The sequence below is a fragment of the Mytilus galloprovincialis genome, chromosome 4, assembly GCF_965363235.1.
Source record: "Mytilus galloprovincialis chromosome 4, xbMytGall1.hap1.1, whole genome shotgun sequence".
In the NCBI taxonomy this organism is placed as follows: domain Eukaryota; kingdom Metazoa; phylum Mollusca; class Bivalvia; order Mytilida; family Mytilidae; genus Mytilus; species Mytilus galloprovincialis.
In genome coordinates, this window is record NC_134841.1 from 103,294,175 (window position 1) to 103,313,650 (window position 19,476).

At 31.9% G+C, this 19,476-nt stretch overlaps 1 protein-coding gene across 1 annotated transcript; it reads left to right on the forward strand.

Annotated features, from left to right (window-relative positions):
- Positions 1-713: 713 nt before the first annotated feature.
- Positions 714-19,099, forward strand: LOC143073698 (uncharacterized). The gene is made up of 6 exons (XM_076249442.1): positions 714-798; positions 1,753-1,867; positions 2,462-2,646; positions 6,831-7,136; positions 11,721-11,896; positions 15,536-19,099. The coding sequence occupies exons 4-6, from the start codon at positions 6,860-6,862 to the stop codon at positions 16,130-16,132; spliced, it is 1,050 nt and encodes a 349-aa protein (XP_076105557.1). The 5' UTR covers positions 714-798; positions 1,753-1,867; positions 2,462-2,646; positions 6,831-6,859; the 3' UTR covers positions 16,133-19,099.
- Positions 19,100-19,476: the final 377 nt, after the last annotated feature.

A 19,476-nucleotide genomic window follows, 5' to 3' on the forward strand; every position in this document is an offset into this window, starting at 1 on the left:
TCCTGTTTCAGGTTTGTAACGATTATTGAATATATAGATTTATATTGTTTATTTCTAGCTCCTATTTTGATATAGCAATGCATAATTTTGTATTTTAAAAAAATGATTTTTATACTTATATTTGAAGATAAAATGTTGAAATAAAACATGTATATACAATTGCTTACACATGTCTTGCACTCTTGATTCGTCATATTTAGTATTTTTGTTTCTCGAGTAAAGCGCATAATTGCATATCATCAGAAAATAATTCTGTGAAAACAAAGTTTATTTGAATGCACCTCTATCTCTCCTTGCAGTGAAAAAAAAAAGGCAAACAATTTGCAAAGAGTTACCGACTTATCTAAATATTCGAACTTACAGTTTATGCTATTTACAAAAATTATCAATGCCGTATTCGAATGAATTTGGACTATGTCATAAACCCAAACTTAATATGAATATCATTATTATACTATTTCATGTGTATTACGTATATATTCTGGTCTTTTATAGGATTTTGTGGTTCAGATCCTTCTGGAATTAAAGTAACTACAAAAAGTGCCAAGAGTATTCACGTAGTCTGGGACACAAAAAACACTAATTGTGGCTATACTATAACAGGATACAGAGTCTACTTCAACTCATTATTACCACTTCAGACTTATAAAAACAAAGACGTGACCGGAAATACAACTGATGATGTTGAAATATTCCCAATAGTTCCAGGATTTAGTTACAATATTTTTGTAAAAGCTTTAACAGCCACTGGAATCATTTCGAATCCAACATCAATAAATTACACTCATCCACATATAAGTAAGTTTACAATTGTATGGTGTAACTATTTGTATAGTTTAATAAAGTTGTCAATGAGATCACGAAAGTATGTCAATGCATTCAGCAGAACACACCTCGTATCATACACGTCTTTATTCTTATGAAAGTTTTTTTAATATTAAGTGTACTAAATTCAACAGTGCTCCTTATGTTTTCTTATGATATCAATTATACTCTTATGCAGTTTCTTGTATCTTCTGATTTTTGGAGCACCCGAGCAATTAGGAGTAAACTGTTTCTTATTTCTATGTTGGCTAATGAGTACGATAGGTGAACATACTACTTTCACGTGAATGAAGAAGTAAGAATATAAAGTTAACCACCATATATTTCATTAAATCGTTTAGAAATTCGAAACATTTGACTACTAAAATTTTATAAATGTTTCAATAAGACATTGAAGGTTTTCATCATGTATCAATATGTTGTTCAAAATTGCGAAAATTTACGAGGAGGATGTGAATGATGCAATATGCCCTGGATATACGAACTAAAAGAATTATGATCATAAAATTTATGATATACATGATTTTTCATACTATCAGTGTTCAGAAATATTTCAACTACTAGCAACATCATTCAGATCATACAACAAGATCAAATTTGGCCCTGGTGTTGACATATAACTGTTGCCATTGTAGATCGCTGCACATTTTGGAGTTTTCCCCCAATAAATCACATTACTTTTTTGATGAGCGTTCCTTTAACTACTTCATTGTCAGAATCAACAGCTACGATCAAATATTTGTTAGCGACACCAAAGTCCAAAACACAAAAACCCTAATTAGAAGTAGGAACAGTTACCGGCCAAGAATATTCTCATCCAAATGTGCATTTAACTATATACATTGGTTGCGGAATATTTTTAGATAACAATGGAAACTAAATAATTATTATATAAAACACTAGTATTGTCAATTTTACTTGTTATAGAACCAGAAATTGCTCCTGGTAATATCCATGCATCAAACAAAGGTATAGACTCATTGACAATAGCATGGGATGAGCTAGATATATTCCACAAGAATGGAGACATCAAAGGATACAAGTAAGAATTTATTATTTCTAACTGATTAGCTGTAGCTACACTGTTTTAGTCACCAAAGGTTTCTTAACGCCTTTAATTATAAAATAATTCGAAAAATTAATTGATATAAATCAAAACATCGTGTTATTTCTGATTAATTTTTCGAATTACTTTATTAAGGTGTTGAGAACCTTTGGTGACCCCATAGTTTAAGTGTCTTTAAACAGTACATAGTGAGCAGTGGTCGTTACATACAAACGTTCACCTAAATTGTCCCAGTCAATGGATGAATTTAATGTGTCAATCAATGGCCACAGCCACACTGTTTTGAATTTCATTCTACGACAAATGATAAACAAGACGGTTACCGCTAAAAATCAACAAGGACATGGAAAAACTAAAAGCTCAATAGAAACCGGCTAAAGCTAAAGAAAAAGCAAGGGCACCGTACTTCCATTTTAAAACAAAACCAGGGGAGAACTCAGGTACTCCGGAAAAGTAAGCAGATCCTGCTCTACATGTTGCATCTCTTGCTTATACTTATACCAATTCAGTGGTAAGTTTAATTCGATGTAGCAGCCTTTTAATAACATTTCATTTCTTTGTCTATTTTAGGTTGTATTACAGAGGACCCGGTCTTGCAGGAACAAAATCAGCTAGTGTGATTGGAGAAGCTAATACACACTATACCGTCAGTGGACTTCGACCACATTCAACTTATCAGTTTATTTTGCAAGCTATCAACGATGTCGGACCAGGAAAATACAGCGGCTTTATACCCATTAGTACACTCCCGTTACGTTAGTATTGATTAATGCGAAATTGTTATACTAGACTAGTATGCCAATATAGATCATAAATGTAACTTCGTATCATGAGAAGTTCCAATGAAAGATTAAAAACCTCGCAAAAAGTTATGATGTTTCTGGTTGATGATGCTCTTATTATGTTGTATATATGTTCCAGACCATACGAGTATTTGGACCGTACGCGTACGGTCCGGACCGTATACGTATACTCGTACGGTCCGACCATACGCGTACGGTCGGACCGTATGAGTATACTCGTACGGTCCAGCTGACCATACATGTTTTGGTATCATATGGGTTAAATTAAAAAAAATAAACAATAACCAAAAATTTGTAGCTTTAGTTCTCCAAGATGCTATTTTTACATCAGATGGGTAAGTGAATAAGCGTACAATTGAAATTAAATGAATGTTTAATTCTATATCTGAATCCCATTTTTGTACTCTCACTGCAGTTGACACTAACTACCACAAGGAATGTTATGTTTTTTTTATTAATTTACATTAACATGTTTGCGGTCCATTCATGTTCCTTTGCATATACATTTTTTTTTTTAAAGTTCTCAAATATTATAAAACAATTGTCCTTGTGCGTTTTGTTTACATCCGTTAACCTCAATTTCGATGAGCATACTGGCCTTTAATTAATTACTGACATGCTAATTACAGGAGATTAACAGATTAAACTAGCGTGACCTTTTTAAAAAGTTAGAATATTAAGTTTTTATTTCAATATCAATTGAACTTTTTATATTAATTTGAGATATAAGATTTTTTTATCTGTTATTTACATTTGTATCTGATAAACTTGACCATCTTCTTATTATTAGTTGGACCGTACGCGTACGGTCCGACCGTATGCGTATTTTGAAAAAGTACGCATACGGTCCAGACCGTACGCGTACGGTCCAAATACTCATACGGTCTGGAACATATACAGTCATAGGACAAAAGTGAGTTCTCACTCAAAAAATGTCCTATCATTTCAACTAAAATCGATATTTTCCAAAATTTATTACGCAGTAACCGTATGAGCGATTTTCATAATATAGATACCAAAAGATGTAGAAATGTCTGAAGTTTTATTGTTTATTTAGATATAATTTTCTTGCCTTTGAAGTATGGGTTTTTATCATTGTTGAAAGTCGAACGGTTGCTTATAATTGCTCACATTCACTTTATTTGAACTATGGTGGATAGTTGTCCAATTCGAAATCGTCGATTGAGATAGGATAAAAATTGGCCGTCGATTTGGAATGTTATTTTTTGTGACGTCATATTTAGACGTCGATTTGAGGAACGGACGTCGATTAGAGACCGGACGTCGATTAGAGACCGGACGTCGATTTGAGTCTTACATATATATATATATATATATATATATATATATATATATATATATATATATATATATATATATATATATAAGAAGATGTAGTATTAATATAACCATATATAAGGGAATACCCGTTTCCTTAATGAATATTTGTTTTTACTGTTCTGAATTAAGTAAATGGATCAATTCGATGAGGAGTTTTCAAACCTCACTTTATAGATATTTACCTCATATATTCTCTTTAAATTTTAAAGAACAAGAACAAATATTTCAATTCGTACTGAGAACGAATTACACATATTTCAGATCGAATAATTGCTTTACATATGGTTCTTGTTGCTTGTCGCATCATGGCGCGAAGTTATTAGATGATTCAAAGCTAGTATTTTCGTACGATATGCACGTCATCTTGAAATTATCACTCAACACATATTGGTTCTTATTGATTGCCTTACGATGTGAGAAAGATTATATTGGCTAGATAGAAATATAGAATTGGGATAATAACATGGACAGGAGTTATAGGCCGAGTTCACTTGAAACTCTCGAGTTAACTTTACTTACTCTGGTTTCAACAAAACGATTTTACTTGAACCACTCGAGTTAACCCCTCGTACCCTGGTTCCAACCCTCACCGAGCCAGGGTTAAACTCGAAAAACTCTTGAATGACGTCAAACCAATGAGAATATTTTATTTTTTATGCTTGGTTAGGGCCTTATCCTAGAGTTGCTTAGAGTTGTTCCGAATATCAACTATAGTGCGTTCACGTGATAATCTATTATCTCTGAAGTCGATTGAAGAGTTTCAAGTGAACTCGGCCATAGATTCTAGATACGAACAAAAGTGCAATATAGGTATTCGAGATCCGACCCGATACCCGATCAATGTATACTTTTGTCTTTACTGGTTTACCTTGTTTACTCAATGTCCAGCCTAATTCATATCGATAAATAAAAGAAGGGACAAAATTATTATATTCGAAGCACAAAAAAGCTTTTTAGAAAGCCTAAACTTATGTATCACATTACTTGTCTGATTTTCATTATAGTAATAAAATCATTTTAGAATTAACGTTCATATTATATTTGTTACAGTAGTTTGAACACATTGAATTTGACTAAAACGTCAGTTATATGGCCAATCATGTTTTCTGTATCATTATATTGCTTGGAACAGTACTTATTCATCTTAAATGGGGAAAATAATATTATAATATCGAAAAAAAAACACACTTTCGTTTGCAGTAGCTTCTTTAAAGTATCTTATTAACGCGTCTAGATTTTCAGATAATTTGTTCTTGTGTTCACTTGTTTTTACAATGTAACTAATACCCAGTATATAAATAAATTTATTTGAAAATGTGGATTTTAAAAATAAAAAAAATATCTCTTGAGAAATCCATCATATTGATAACTTCTGAGTCAAATCTGTTTTATTATGCGAGATACCATAGAATCGTTTCTCCATCCATATCCAGTAGCTTTCTAATAACTAATATCTCCATAAAACTTCTGAATTCCTATATTTATATCGTAGATTAATATGCCGCCTGAAAGGAAATGATAGTTACAATAGTCTGTTGGACTATGACAAGATACATAATGTTTTATTGTAAATGGATGATTTAAAGACTTAACGTCTCAGTCAGCACGACACAAATATAAATTCTTAACAATATATTTTCTGATTTCACTTAAGTAGGTATCATCATTATTACAAATTAAATTACAAAAATCAATTTCTAAACATTTAATGAAATTGGAACTTTGATTTGATTTAATGGAGATTGTAGTTGATACTTTATTTATCCAGGATATATTTTGTACATTGATTTTGTGTGACATTTGAAGGATTCTTTTCAATCTCCTATGATTAATGTTAAGTCAATCAACCCTTTACAAGCTTTCAGTTAACAAATGCTGTTTAAATAGTCTCAGTGTTAAAACGCTTGTAAATGTTAGTTCTAGACGAGAATCGTTTGTATAATTTATAAATTTTGACTTATAAAAAATAAAAAAGCACCTGCTTTGTTGAAAAAAACCCACTTCCAATATTTTGAGATTTAATCATCAATTTACCCACGAACACCCATGCAATGTCTTAATAGGGTTTATTACATATTGAAAAAATTTTGGTTTTTTTTGTAGAAGATAGTTATTGAGTTTTCTTGTTTATTATGTTATTTATTTAAACTTTAAATCATGCTATTTGTAATTGTTATTGGTATATTTTTCTGCAATGTCAGGCTTTTAAAAAAAAAAGTCATTTTGTAAGTCAATAATTGAAGAATCCTTTTATCGTTAGTGTTTTGTGTGTCATGAAATTACTAAAAAATGTGTGCCTCAAAGTACAAACTTCTCTTCAAAATTGTTTTGATAATAATACAGTGATTTATTTACAACGGCAGTGAGAAAAGGCTTACATTTGTCAGTAAATGGCTTTGCTTAATATGCGGTATGAGTCTTGCTCATTGTCGAAAGCCGTACCGTGACCTATAGTTACTAATTTCTGTGTCATTTGGTCTCTTGTGAAGATTTGTCTCATTGGCAATCATACCAAATCTTCCTTTTTTCATGATTAACAAAACTATAGATGCATTTGTAATCATCACGACAACAACACAGCCTACAACTTCTACTACCACCATCCCAACAACAATAACAACAACGATTCCTACAACTTGTGAAGATTTGTCTCATTGGCAATGCTACCATATCTTCCTATTTTTTTTTTATAATTAACAAAATTATAGATGCATTTGAATTCATCACGACTTTTTCTCAAATTTTCTGTCTGTTTTTCCTTCCGTATACTCTAATACACTTCTATATCATTTCAGCGACAACAACAACAACTACAACAACACCAATGCCCACCACGACGACTGTCACTACCACGACAACTACGACACAGCCAACAACTACTACAACTTTACCAACTACTACTACAACTATACCAACAACCAGGACAACACAAACAACAACCACGACAACACAGAAAACAACCACGACAATGCAGAAAACAACCAAACCAACTACTCCCACTACAACTACACTACCAACAACAAGAACAACTAAAGTTACAACACCTACCACACAACAATCAAATTTATCTACGTCCACAACACAAGTCTCGACATTGGAAGGTAACGTTTTATTTTTACTTCTTTTAGAGTTGTATTTCTGTTCGCTACTCTTTTTGACTTTTTGTCAGACTTTCGAAATTCTCTAGTTAGATCCATGTAGTGCAAATAACAGTTTTGACTGCTAACCCCTAGTTTTCTTTTCATTACATTATTGTCCACAAGCAAGCTTTAATTAATTGTATATGTTAAATGCATGAAAAATCTAAAGAAAAACATTTCCCGACAAATAGAGTTCACGAAGGGTTAAAATTGGCATTAAGTTTTTGTATCTAGGGATTCAATATCATCATTTGCAATTCTTGGCAAAAGAACAACTTGGATCCTAGGTTGTGACCAAGTGTTTCCTCAAACTTTCAGGTCCAAAAATTGCACAAAATCATCGTACTTTGACAATATATCCAAAATGTACTGATTTTGAAGCTAAAAATGTTCTCTTTTAAAGAAGAGATTTTTTAAAATTAAAATAGATCAATTTAAGAACCAAGTTATTGCCGTTTTGGAATTTTGTGATTAAATTAAAATTCCATATTTGACCTAAAGTTTTGAACATATCAATCTTGAGATGTTTTTTCTTTCGACTGATGGATTAGGAAATATCCATTCAATATCTATTTCGGAGTCACAAGTTTAATTGACCAGCATCACATATACAGACACATGTTAATTAAAAGAAAATAGGTTTCGAAATCGAAGGTGTTGTTAAGTGAACACAACTGTTGACTGTAATCAACGATGGTGCATTAAGACACTTTAAAGTTTTGCAAGTATTTGTTTTAACCTAGATAAGTTGTATAGTCCAAATATTAAGGTTAATACCCAAATATCTTTCGGTATATATTCTGTAAATAGTTCACGTAGAGTTTAATCAGACTTACTTTTAAATATAACTAACTTTTATCTCAACATTTTGGTAATTATATTTGGCCATAGTTTTGTCCGTTTATCCCTATTGCTCCTTGTTTGTTTTTATTTTATCTGTTATTAAAGAGCGGCCAAATATACCAAATGGTAATTCAACTCAAGTAGAAAATAAACTAACAACGCCATGGCATAATAGGAAAAAGACAAAAAGACAAACACTAGTATATTGAAAACTGAAATGATTAAGTTGAATTTGAATATAGGAAGGAGTAGTTTGTGTTTAATACTACACGGCTATCTTAATTTGAAAGCAAAATAAAATACAATTTTGTCCCATTGAACCTGACAAACTAGAGAGTAAATTGTTTCCTTCCGTTAAATATAGATATGTCTGAACTATTCTGTTCTTAGTTGGCAAGAAATTCCCACTTTACATTTTCTTTCAGTTTTAAGCCTGAACTATAAGTACAAATAAATAATATCAGTCAATGAACATGAATTTAAAGTCATACATGATTCACATATTCGAGACACAAACATAATGTGCGTCAGAAAAAAGGACGGAAAGATGAACACAGCACAGAAAACAAACAAAGACAGATTGTGGATAACGAAGCCAACATTATAAATAGGGGTGTAACCAGGGTCTAAAGAGGGATAAGCCGTTTAGATAGATAGATATATTTTATTTCCAATAGTGGACCCATTACGGGCATAATCAGTACATTGATTTTTTATCACACAATTGCAATAGACAATAAACAAAAATAAAAATAGAAATACGTTTGACAAAAAAACATGAAATATAAATTGAGTTAATAATACATGTAGTCACATATCAAAACCTTCACAGAAATCTGAATTTAAACATTTTACAACACAGGCATAAACTAATACTTAAAAATAAATTACTATGTTTATGATGGCAAACGGTGCGTTTGATTTGTAATTTCAATGATATTAGTTGCTTAGCGAGCAATGGGTAATATGATTTAAAAGACGATTTTCATATTCAATTTATTGAATGCTCATGTATATTTTTTTTCTTCCCTAAAACCATACACTATGTCCACTTGTATTTTTATCCATCTGATGAGTTAAGCCTTTTTCAACTGATTTTTATCGTTCGTTATTATGTTGTACTGTTACACCACAGTCCCAGGTTAGGGAATGGCTGGGATCCCGCTAACATGTTTAACCCCGCCACATTCTGTATGTATATGCCTGTCCCAAGTCAGGAGTCTGTAATTCAGTGGTTGTTTTTTGTTTATGTGTTACATATTTGTTTTACGTTCATTTTTTTGTACATAAATTAGGCCGTTAGTTTTTTCTTTTGTATTGTTTTACATTGTCATTTCGGGGCCTTTTATAGCTGACTATCAAAGATAACAAAAATCTTCTTGACCTTGGTATAAGGTTGGAACTTTCCATTTAATCGCTGTCGATATTCTAAAACAAAAATGGTCAATAAAAACGCTGTTCTTTTGATATTATTGTTATATTTCACGTTGAACCGTCCAGCATGTTAATCAGAAAGATCACAATTAACGCCTACACAATATTATTTTATTATTCATATTTGTTTGAAAATTTTGTAAGGTCATGTAATCTCACCGATAAAAGTTGGACAGTAATGTCAGCAACCTTTCATTAGCAGGAATAATTAATAATATTGATTGCACTTTATCGTATTCTTGAGTTTGAGAGTATTATAGTTAAAGCATTTAAATTTTCAGGAATTTTCATGTTAATATTGGACAATCACTGAAGTATAATCTTCACTTGGATATGCATTTTTATCCTCTATGCCATTTGCCAAACCGCATGTAAGGCCATTTTTTGCACTTTGCGAAGACGTTTGATCATTTTTGCACTTTATTAAAAGCTGCTATTTTGGGTAAATCAAAAAGCTCCAATGATAACATGTGTCGCATTCAGGAAGGATATTAAAAACCCCCCCCAAAATATCAATATTGAGATAAATTTTACTCCCCTAGTGTCTCAGAATTTGTACATTAACATTATTCGCAATTATGCCACTGAACATGATAAATCTTTTAAACACTTGCTTGCAGTATCGTTTTTTTCCCTTTGCACTTATATATTCCATTTTACTGTGGAATCTGCTAAGACTTAAAATACAGTGCAGGTGATTGGAATTATTTACTACTAATAAGACGTTCGTTGACATTTGGCAATGATTAAACAATGTGCTATAAAATAGACTTTTGAGACGAATCACTTGATAATTGTATTACTGTCCAGTTCTGTCGTCCAATAATGACAAAGTTCTTTAGATACAACTATAGCACAATCAGATATGAGGAATATTGGTAATTTTTCTGTTAATAGCAGACTGCATAATAAAGGTATTGTTTCACAATGGAGACACGAATTATAAATTGTATGTTCTTATTCTTGGGTACCTTTACATCATATGGGCGTATTTAATGTGCTCAAAGTCGTAATTGTTTCTTAATGGAATACGATATATGGATGTGGTGATTTTGGTACTATTAAATAGTGTGCGTATTGCAAAATAATACAATTATCTCTAATGCAAACCTCTCTGAATGGTAACGTCATACATGGAATTATCTGATGAAGAATGCATAGAAATGATTGAATATGATAAAACTGAAGAAACAACAGGCAAGTTGTCATAGAAATCTGGTATATTTATTCTTCTTTTACTGAAACGGTAATAATGCGCCTAAATCACAAAAAACTTTTTAAGATTAATTTTGATCATAAGAAAAACTATTGCTTCAATTTCAACACACACACACTACTTTTTGCGGTATAACGTTTTTTCTTTTTTGTAGCATTGTCGTTTTTTTAATATGTATATTCATTTGTAAAATGTACTAAATAAAGTTTTTAACAACAGACGGATATGACCAATAGGTTGATTGACGGATGGTTAACGTCCAGTTATAATTATTACATGTATGTTATGGTTTTATGAGGTTGACTGTCCCTCTGGTAACTTTCGTCTCTCTTTTATTGACGGTAATATAAGGCATATATATCTTACACTAGATCAACACACTGAATCATATTTTGTATGTGCAAGCACACATGGAAACTGTCTACCGGGTGGTATATCACCCTACTAGAGCGTCTTGTGGTTGGTCGAATAGCCACAAATACCAATTTCGAAAGTTTTTTGTTTTGACCCAGACAGGGATGACACCAAGGACCTTTGCACTCAATAAGAACAAATAAAAAGATGGACGATGATTTTGTTATTTATTTTTGATAATAGTATACTAGCCACTCATGTTATCAAACTCCCTGGTTGTTCGTTAATTCCACGCAGTTGTTTCTTTGTTTACTAGCTCGGTCATATGATACAGCTACTGTTGAGAAAATGACGTCGCTAACATAAAATGTTAAAAAAAATCACCGTGGGGATATCCAAACTGTATCGTATGCCCTTAAACAATTGTGTTATATTTTGTGTGAACTGCCTTTTGTTTTTCAGCTTTTTTTTCTTTTTCAATGGTCTTGAATGCCCACACTCGGTGTTTGACCCTCCTACCACCACCACGCACATGAGAGACCGTTTCGAATATATATACTAGTGTACTAGTTCAAATTGTTGGATTAAAAAAAAAAAAATGTCCATGTCTTCTTGAAAAAGTAGAACGCCCTTCTTTAGTTAGTATCTGGTCCTGTTTGATTCATATTTCTTATTTGATGTCATTGAATATTTTTCAGAACCTGAGAAGGATACCAATAACATATTGTTGATGGTAGGGATTGCGGCAGGTGCCCTTATATTCCTGGCTGTTCTGATACCCCTCGTCGTATTTATGTGTCGTAACTGTTGCTTGAAGGGGGCTGTATCTCCGGACCAAGAGGAGGAAGAGGACAAAAATAAGATAAAAAAGAAGGTAATATATCCATAGTTTTCTCGTTATAAGATAAAAAAAAGAAGGCAAAATATCCTTAGTTTACTCGTTAGAATGGTTTTACTGTTAGGGGCATGGGTTTTGCTCATTATAAAAGACCGTATGATGACCATTATTTGCTAATTTTTACGTCATTTGGTCACCGGTTGAGAGTTGTCTCTTTGGTAACTAATACCACGTCTTCCTATTTGGTTTAATATATCATTAGGGTCATACAGTAAAGATGTTTCCTACAACGGAAATTTAACCGTAAAACCTTTTATAGTTAAAGGACAATCTATACCGATTCATTTGTATATTAAATGTGTTGTTTACTGCATTCCCATTTACTGATTTGCAAACCATATTAGTCGAACAAAAGAAAACCGATTGACCTCAACAGCCACATTTACCAAAAATCAGTTGGGGAAAATCAAAATAAGGTGCATCCCATTTCTTGTTAGTTTTTATTCGACAATTGAGGAAGTTAAATTTCAAAGATAATTACACCAAATTGAATAAATATGATATATACATGAAAATGCGATTTAGAAGGAAATGACGCATAAATTGACTAGCAGGCAGAACTAGGTAATTGACAGAGCTAATAAAAGTCTAGATATATCGGTTGACGAGAAGATTGAATTTGTCACAAGGGAAATGTTTTATTTCGGATGCAAGAAAGTATTCATTTTGTTCCATGAAAACGATTTCTGGCAAATTATAGGTTGTATTCGACATTCAAGCTTTCAATTTTCCGAAATAAAGAAAGAAAATTAAGACTCAGGTCTATCCGTTAGCCTGGCACCCTCGTTATTAGAATAATATTGATATAATACAAATCTTTTGATTTGTAATCGTCAAGCATAATGGTTGTAATTTAAATTGAATAATAATCCAGGAAAAAAACTTTCAAGCTCCTGTCCTCTAGCAATATTTTGTTTTCCAAGTAATTATTCCATCAGACAAGTCTAATGGGTGTATACATCGTAAAGGAGAAAGACTGATTATAAATCGCCTATTTTTGAAACTGTAATTAGATTGTTTTTCTTCAAGAATAAAAACGAGAAACATGTTACGTTACGTTATTTATACTGTATCTTTTGAGTTCTAAATCTATAGTATATTAATTATAAACACATCAATTTGAATTAAAATATTAACATTTATGTTTTTATTACATCCATGCACGTAAAATGAACTTGCTTAATTCTATAAATCACAAAAAGTAATTGTAATCGGAAATTAAAAACTTTATCATGTCACGAACAAATTGTTACATATTATGTGAACACACGGAAACCGCCTAACACAGTTCATTTTCAATTCAAATTCAATTTTCTCCAGAAATTATAATACTTTTCTCACAATAAAACGGTGCATTGTTTATTTAAGATATTAAGATCTATCACTATATAATGGTTGTATGATCCATTGTAAAACAAAATCTTGATAACTCCTTACATTTCATATAAATACTACAAAGTACTGATGACTCCTAACATGTCACATAAAAGAGGGGAGAAAGATACCAAAGGGACAGTCAAACTCATAAATCGAAAATAAACTGACAACGCCATGGCTAAAAATGAAAAGACAAACAGACAAACAATAGTACACATGACAGAACATAGAAAACAAAAGAATAAGCAACCCGAGCCCCACCAAAAACTGGTGGTGATCTCAGGTGCTCCAGAAGGGTTAGCAGATCCTGCTCCACATATGGCACCCGTCGTGTTGCTCATGTTATAAAAAATCCGATAAATAGTCTAATTCGGTAGGTCACATTCATGAAATGGAAGGGGATTGTAGTTACGACGTAAGGAACATATCCGATATCATCTGTGATGAGTCTTATGTAGACGAAACGCGCGTCTGTCGTACTAAATTATAATCCTGTTTCCTTTAATAACTATTCCATAACGGTCAACCAACTCATGATGGCGTCCGTAAAATCTACGAAGGGATGATTTCAACTTCACTATTTGGAACCCTTGGTTTAATATCTTCCTTGTGATCAGCAAACGTACAGAGTCTTTAAGTCCTTAATAATGACTCATCAATGCAATATTAAGTACTACACAGTCATGATAAATTCTTACATGTCATATAATTTCTACAAAGTCGTGATGACTTCTATATGTCATTGTGTATATACATCTATTCAGTATTCAATTGGCGTTGTGAAAATAATTTTATAAAGCTTGAGATTACGTTACGTAAGCGCGCCACTGTTTCTGCTGTCTGTCATTGATGGACTATGTTCGTTATTGTTCAGCAGTTTGCTTGCCATTAAAACCAGGTTCAACACACCATTTTGTCCTAAAATGTCCTATAATAAGTCAGGAATATGGCAGTCGTTATCAAAAAGTTCTTTTCTATGTATTTATGATGGGGGTTGTTGTTGTTGCACAGATTTCTGTTGTTCGACTGTTTTATTCTTAGTTGATGTGTTTCCCTCAGTTTAAGTTTGTAACCCGGATTGGTTTCTCTCAATGGATCAATGACTTTTGAACACCAGTATACTACTGTTGCCTTTATTTATCTACCATATCCTTATTTCAATATATATATATAAGCTTTAAGGATCATAGCATTTATCCTCAGAGCCTGACATTAACAATGAAGTATTGATATTCTGTAGATTGAACACAATTATTTGGCTTAATGTATTGTTATGCAGATAACTAATGCATCTCACGTCAACAAATCTTGTTTTACTGATAACAACATACAGAGAATATATCATTTCACAAAAAAATCGCATTAAAACCTAATGTTTAGACTTTTATAATATCATAAAGTAGATGCAATGGATCGTAAATATTCTAATTAATCGAATTTTATTGTTTAAAGTAACGGCTTTTATAATGATTTTACTTTGTATCACCACTGTCCGTTATCAATCAGAAATGTCAGATATTCAAGGGATTTATATTTGTATTATTCATAACACTATATGGGAGTATATCAAAAATCATCTGTCAATGAAAAGATTATAGGTATACGCTACGTCAAACATAGTAATATTGATTTGCATAGAACACTTATTGTCTTAACAATTGCAATTATTTGCCTTTTAAAAAATGCAAAAAGTATGAATATTTTTAAAAAGTCACGAAACCAACATTATTTTTTCTGCAAAAGTTCTGAATTTTGACCTGAGTAAAAGTCACAACAGCAGCTTAAAAGATGTTACAATAGTGTATGTCAGGTTAAGCGCCATTTCTTTTGCTGGAACGATTGATAATAAAATAAAATAACATAAAAGCGAAGAGAATTCGAAACGGGAAATTCGTTGGCAAATGGCAAAATTTAAGAGCTCAAACACATCAAACGAATGAAAAAAAAAAAAAAAAAACCAACAAAAAACTGTCATATTCATGAATCTGCATCCTTTTATTATTTTATTTTATAACGTGTTTTCTCATTCGGCAGAATCGTTTATCTCGCCTCTCTTACTCACACATATGTACTTCCGTTATTGTGACGTCCTACGACATATTCTGCTCGTAATCCTCTCCATTAATTGATTATGATTAGTAAAAATATTTGCAATGACATCGTGTAGTGTTAGCTGATATACATACATAAGTCAGTTATTTATCTTAGTAACACTTTATATTGATCATTTTGTTACAGGAAGCTTTTAGACCGCTGGATGAGAATGAAAATAAAACTGTCACAAAATATGACAGACGAATGTCGACCGATACGTTGTTATCCATTGATAACTATGATATAGATGAAGTAAATGACACAAGAAAAGTGAAATCTAGACATCGCAGACTCTCAAAGAGAGCCTTGTCATATACAGACGATAAGATAGCGGAAGATGCAAAACAAGTTCAAAATAATGTACAAGTTGACAAAGTTCCGATAATGAGAGTTGAATCTATTCAAGAAGTCAAAGAACCAGACCACCATGATGACAATGTCTTTATTGATGACAATGTAATACGACAGGCTAAAAGCGACGGAGAAGCAAATAGCCTGACAGATAAACCAACAATGACAAGTAACATTTACGTTCTTAATGCAAACATTCAAACTAAAATATTTACGTCAAAGAAAAGTAGAATATCGCCTAATTTTGAAAAAGACTCTTCGTTCATGCATGATGCAATTAAAGATGAAAGCTCATTACATGATCCAAACGTGAGGAGTGCTACAGCTTTCAATGTGATAAAAAAGCCCGCGCAAACAACACCTAGAGTGGTATTATTTGAACCATGGTAGTTAATTGTTAACCAAATAATTGTGCGACAGATTTACGCTAGTTTTCTACAAAATACAATGTGATCACCGAAATGCATTGTTTGAACTTAGTTTTCCATGAAAAGCAAAAAAACGACAATGCGTGTATTTCAACATATATCTCCATCGGAGAAACATTGTCAGAATCATATAAAAGGTTTCCAAGATATATGGGTATGACATGAAAACTATGGAAAAAGACAATATAATGATGCCCTTATGATATTCATGTTTAAAAGATATCATGAATGTAATTTTCTTTTTCTTTTTTGACACATGTTCGTATTAGCCATCAAAACGTTATTCGACGTTTTTACATATATGCTCCATTCGCTACAATAGTCTAATGGTATCATGCTTTTAATCTGAACTGAACACATTAAACTGATGGAATTTGATTTAAAAAGCAAGGTAACAAAATGTCCAAATCCGATGAAAAGTTCTGATCTGGAAGTTTTTTTTTGTTTTCCAGAAAAATAGGCTATATTCCGATGTAAAAGTTAATATGCATATATTGTGTGTCCTAATATCTTGTAGCACGCAAACACGTGATTGGACAGTTATTAATGATGACAACTCTGCATTCTACAAATTGAATATAATCTTTAAGTATATTCATCTTATGAAATGAACTCCATCCTATCGATATTTCTTTGTCTTCCTCTCTTCTTAAAACATCTTTTCGTTTACCATAAATTAGAAACTTAATACAAGATCAAGGACAAGCTGAATATACAATCAAAGTGTTTTTAATAGGTTAACGAATGTGTATTTTGAAATTAACCTACCGTCCAATGGTCTGCATTTGGTTGGTTAAAATACTTGCACTACAAAGTAATATAGAAATTGTCGACCTCTCATTTTCCGGAATATTTTAGCGTTATTTTCTAAGAGAATGGTGAAAACACACCAATTCAAGTAGCCTATATAAAATTTAGCAAGACGAATAAATAAAGCAGCATCATCATCATCGATCTATTAATATAGTAGGTACGTGTATTCTGTTCATATTTGTTTAACTTGTACATCTTTTGAATTACTTTTAATTTACCCATTTGTGTTTTGTATTTTAGATTCCTGATAACTAGTTTCTCTAATCATTTTATTTACACTCAAATAGTTTGCAGTGGGTGATCTGTCTTAGGCGTGTACTAAAAGGTGGAGTGGAATGGAGTGGTGTAGTGTTAGAGTGGTGGAGTGGAGTCACAGAGTGAAAACATGGAGTTAGGAAATGGGGTGTAGTTGAGTTGGGTCAATTGTTTTGAAATTAAATCAATTTATAAGATATTTTTTTGTACATGTGTAGCTGTAAAAATCATAAAATGAATGTTTTGTCTTAAAGTCATATGAAACGAGTGACCGGTGAAAATTAATTTTATTCCAATTCTTAAACCAATGCACACAAACATCATAAACTTAGTCTTCTGTGCACGATTTTATCATTTTTTTCGCATAAATTTCGTATAATCGTCACTTTCTTTTTCAATCGGTCAGTGTAGTGAAAAAATATGGCATGTAATTAACAAATAATAGTTTATTTTAAGGACATCCATGCGTATTGCGATCACCGGATTTTTACGAGATGGGTCACACTGAGGTCACTTTGCATACGGAAAATATGTGGGGGTTGGGGGGGGGGGGGATTCCTTCCTGAAGGAAGCAATTAAAATAAAGTAAACTTCTTATTAATATGCACAAATTACAGAATTTTCTTCAGAAAAAAGTATATGTACATAAGTTTTATAATGAAAACTATCCATTGAGTTATAAAAAAAAACATATGCATTATTTTTTTTTAATTTGAGGTTTCTAATGACTTTAAGGGGACTCGAGGGAATAAATCTTTTTTTTTTGTTTAATTTAAATTAACATGATATATTCAAAGTGAAAATGTTGATAGATTATTAAATTTTATTATATCATAGTCCATTGTTAACAAAAATATTAATAATTTTAATATCTTTATGACAAGTTGTTTTTTTGCAGCCTCTATTTGACTCTGGCATATTTTTCTGCAAAAATACATACATTTTTAACTAGGGGCACTAGGGGCTAAAGTCACCTGCCACAATGTGAAAATTAACAAAAGCACTATGTGCATTTTAATAAAAGTTATGTTAGCCGTGTTCTAAAATACCTTTTATAGTAGCATTGGTCTTTTGCTTTTCTTTTCCGTACTAATCAGAAATACATTTCGATTCAGAACAGTACTAAACAAATGTACTACATAGACAACATTGTCACACCCCAAACTAAGGTCTCATAAAATGCTACCCAAAACATTATTCAACTTTGATAAATAATCAAATATGACAAATGGAGTAATATAGAATCAGTATGTGTGTGGAGGAGGGAGGGGGTCATTGTGTGATGCAATTAAAAAAAAGCAAGACAAAAAAAAATAAATGGCTTTAATTTGCGATTTGAGAATTTGTTAACAGTTTCATTTGGTATGAAGTGTGATTGATTTGTTGATTCGTGAATTATTTCACTCCATGACTCCACTCCAACACTCAAGCACTCCAACACCCCACCACTCCACTCCACTCCACTCCACTCAATCTTTTAGTACATGCCCCCATCTTATGTACATAATGTTTCCGTCATTTATATTCATTCGATAATAATGAACCAACATTGTCTGTCTATTTATTTATTTACATTGTCATATCCAGGAAATGAATTCATAAGTCATTATTGTTATTATTTGTAAATCATCTCATCAAAGTTTATACATATGTTTCGCCATAAGGCCTAACATCATTTATATTTATTTCATCACCATGAACCATCATTGCTTGTCTATTTATTTATTTATTTGTTGACATTGTCATCACCATATAGTGTATTGATAAGTCAACATTGTTATTATTTGTCATTCATTTTATCATATCGAGTTAATATTGGTTCTGTTGTTGTTTTACTTATAAAATAAAAATAAATGCTGTATATGTTTTACCTTTCACATCTCTGATTGATGGACATATGATGAAATGTCCTATTTTAGTTCATAACTTTTCTATCTTTTAGAAAATAACAACAGAAATAAGATACCAAGGAGATAATTTCAATCCCATAAGTCTAGATAAACAGACAACGCCTTGCCTATTATTCCCCACTCCACATAAAAACAACAAAGAAAAAACGTAAAACAATCAAACAAACAAACAAAAACCAAATGAAATACGAAACGACAAGCAAGGTCCCAATCACTATATAGTAGGAACAAAGACTGTGTAACACGAACCATGTTTATTAACTTCTTTAGCAATTACTACACACGTAAGTCGCCTACCAAAACCAATAACAAACTTCTTTAGCAATTT

Excerpts from the sequence above, each read along its gene's own strand:
- LOC143073698 (XM_076249442.1), top strand. The coding sequence starts at position 6,860 with ATGCCCACCACGACGACTGTCACTACCACGACAACTACGACACAGCCA. Across the intron at positions 7,137-11,720 it reads ACAAGTCTCGACATTGGAAG|AACCTGAGAAGGATACCAAT; the intron begins GTAACGTTTTAT and ends AATATTTTTCAG. Across the intron at positions 11,897-15,535 it reads AAAATAAGATAAAAAAGAAG|GAAGCTTTTAGACCGCTGGA; the intron begins GTAATATATCCA and ends ATTTTGTTACAG.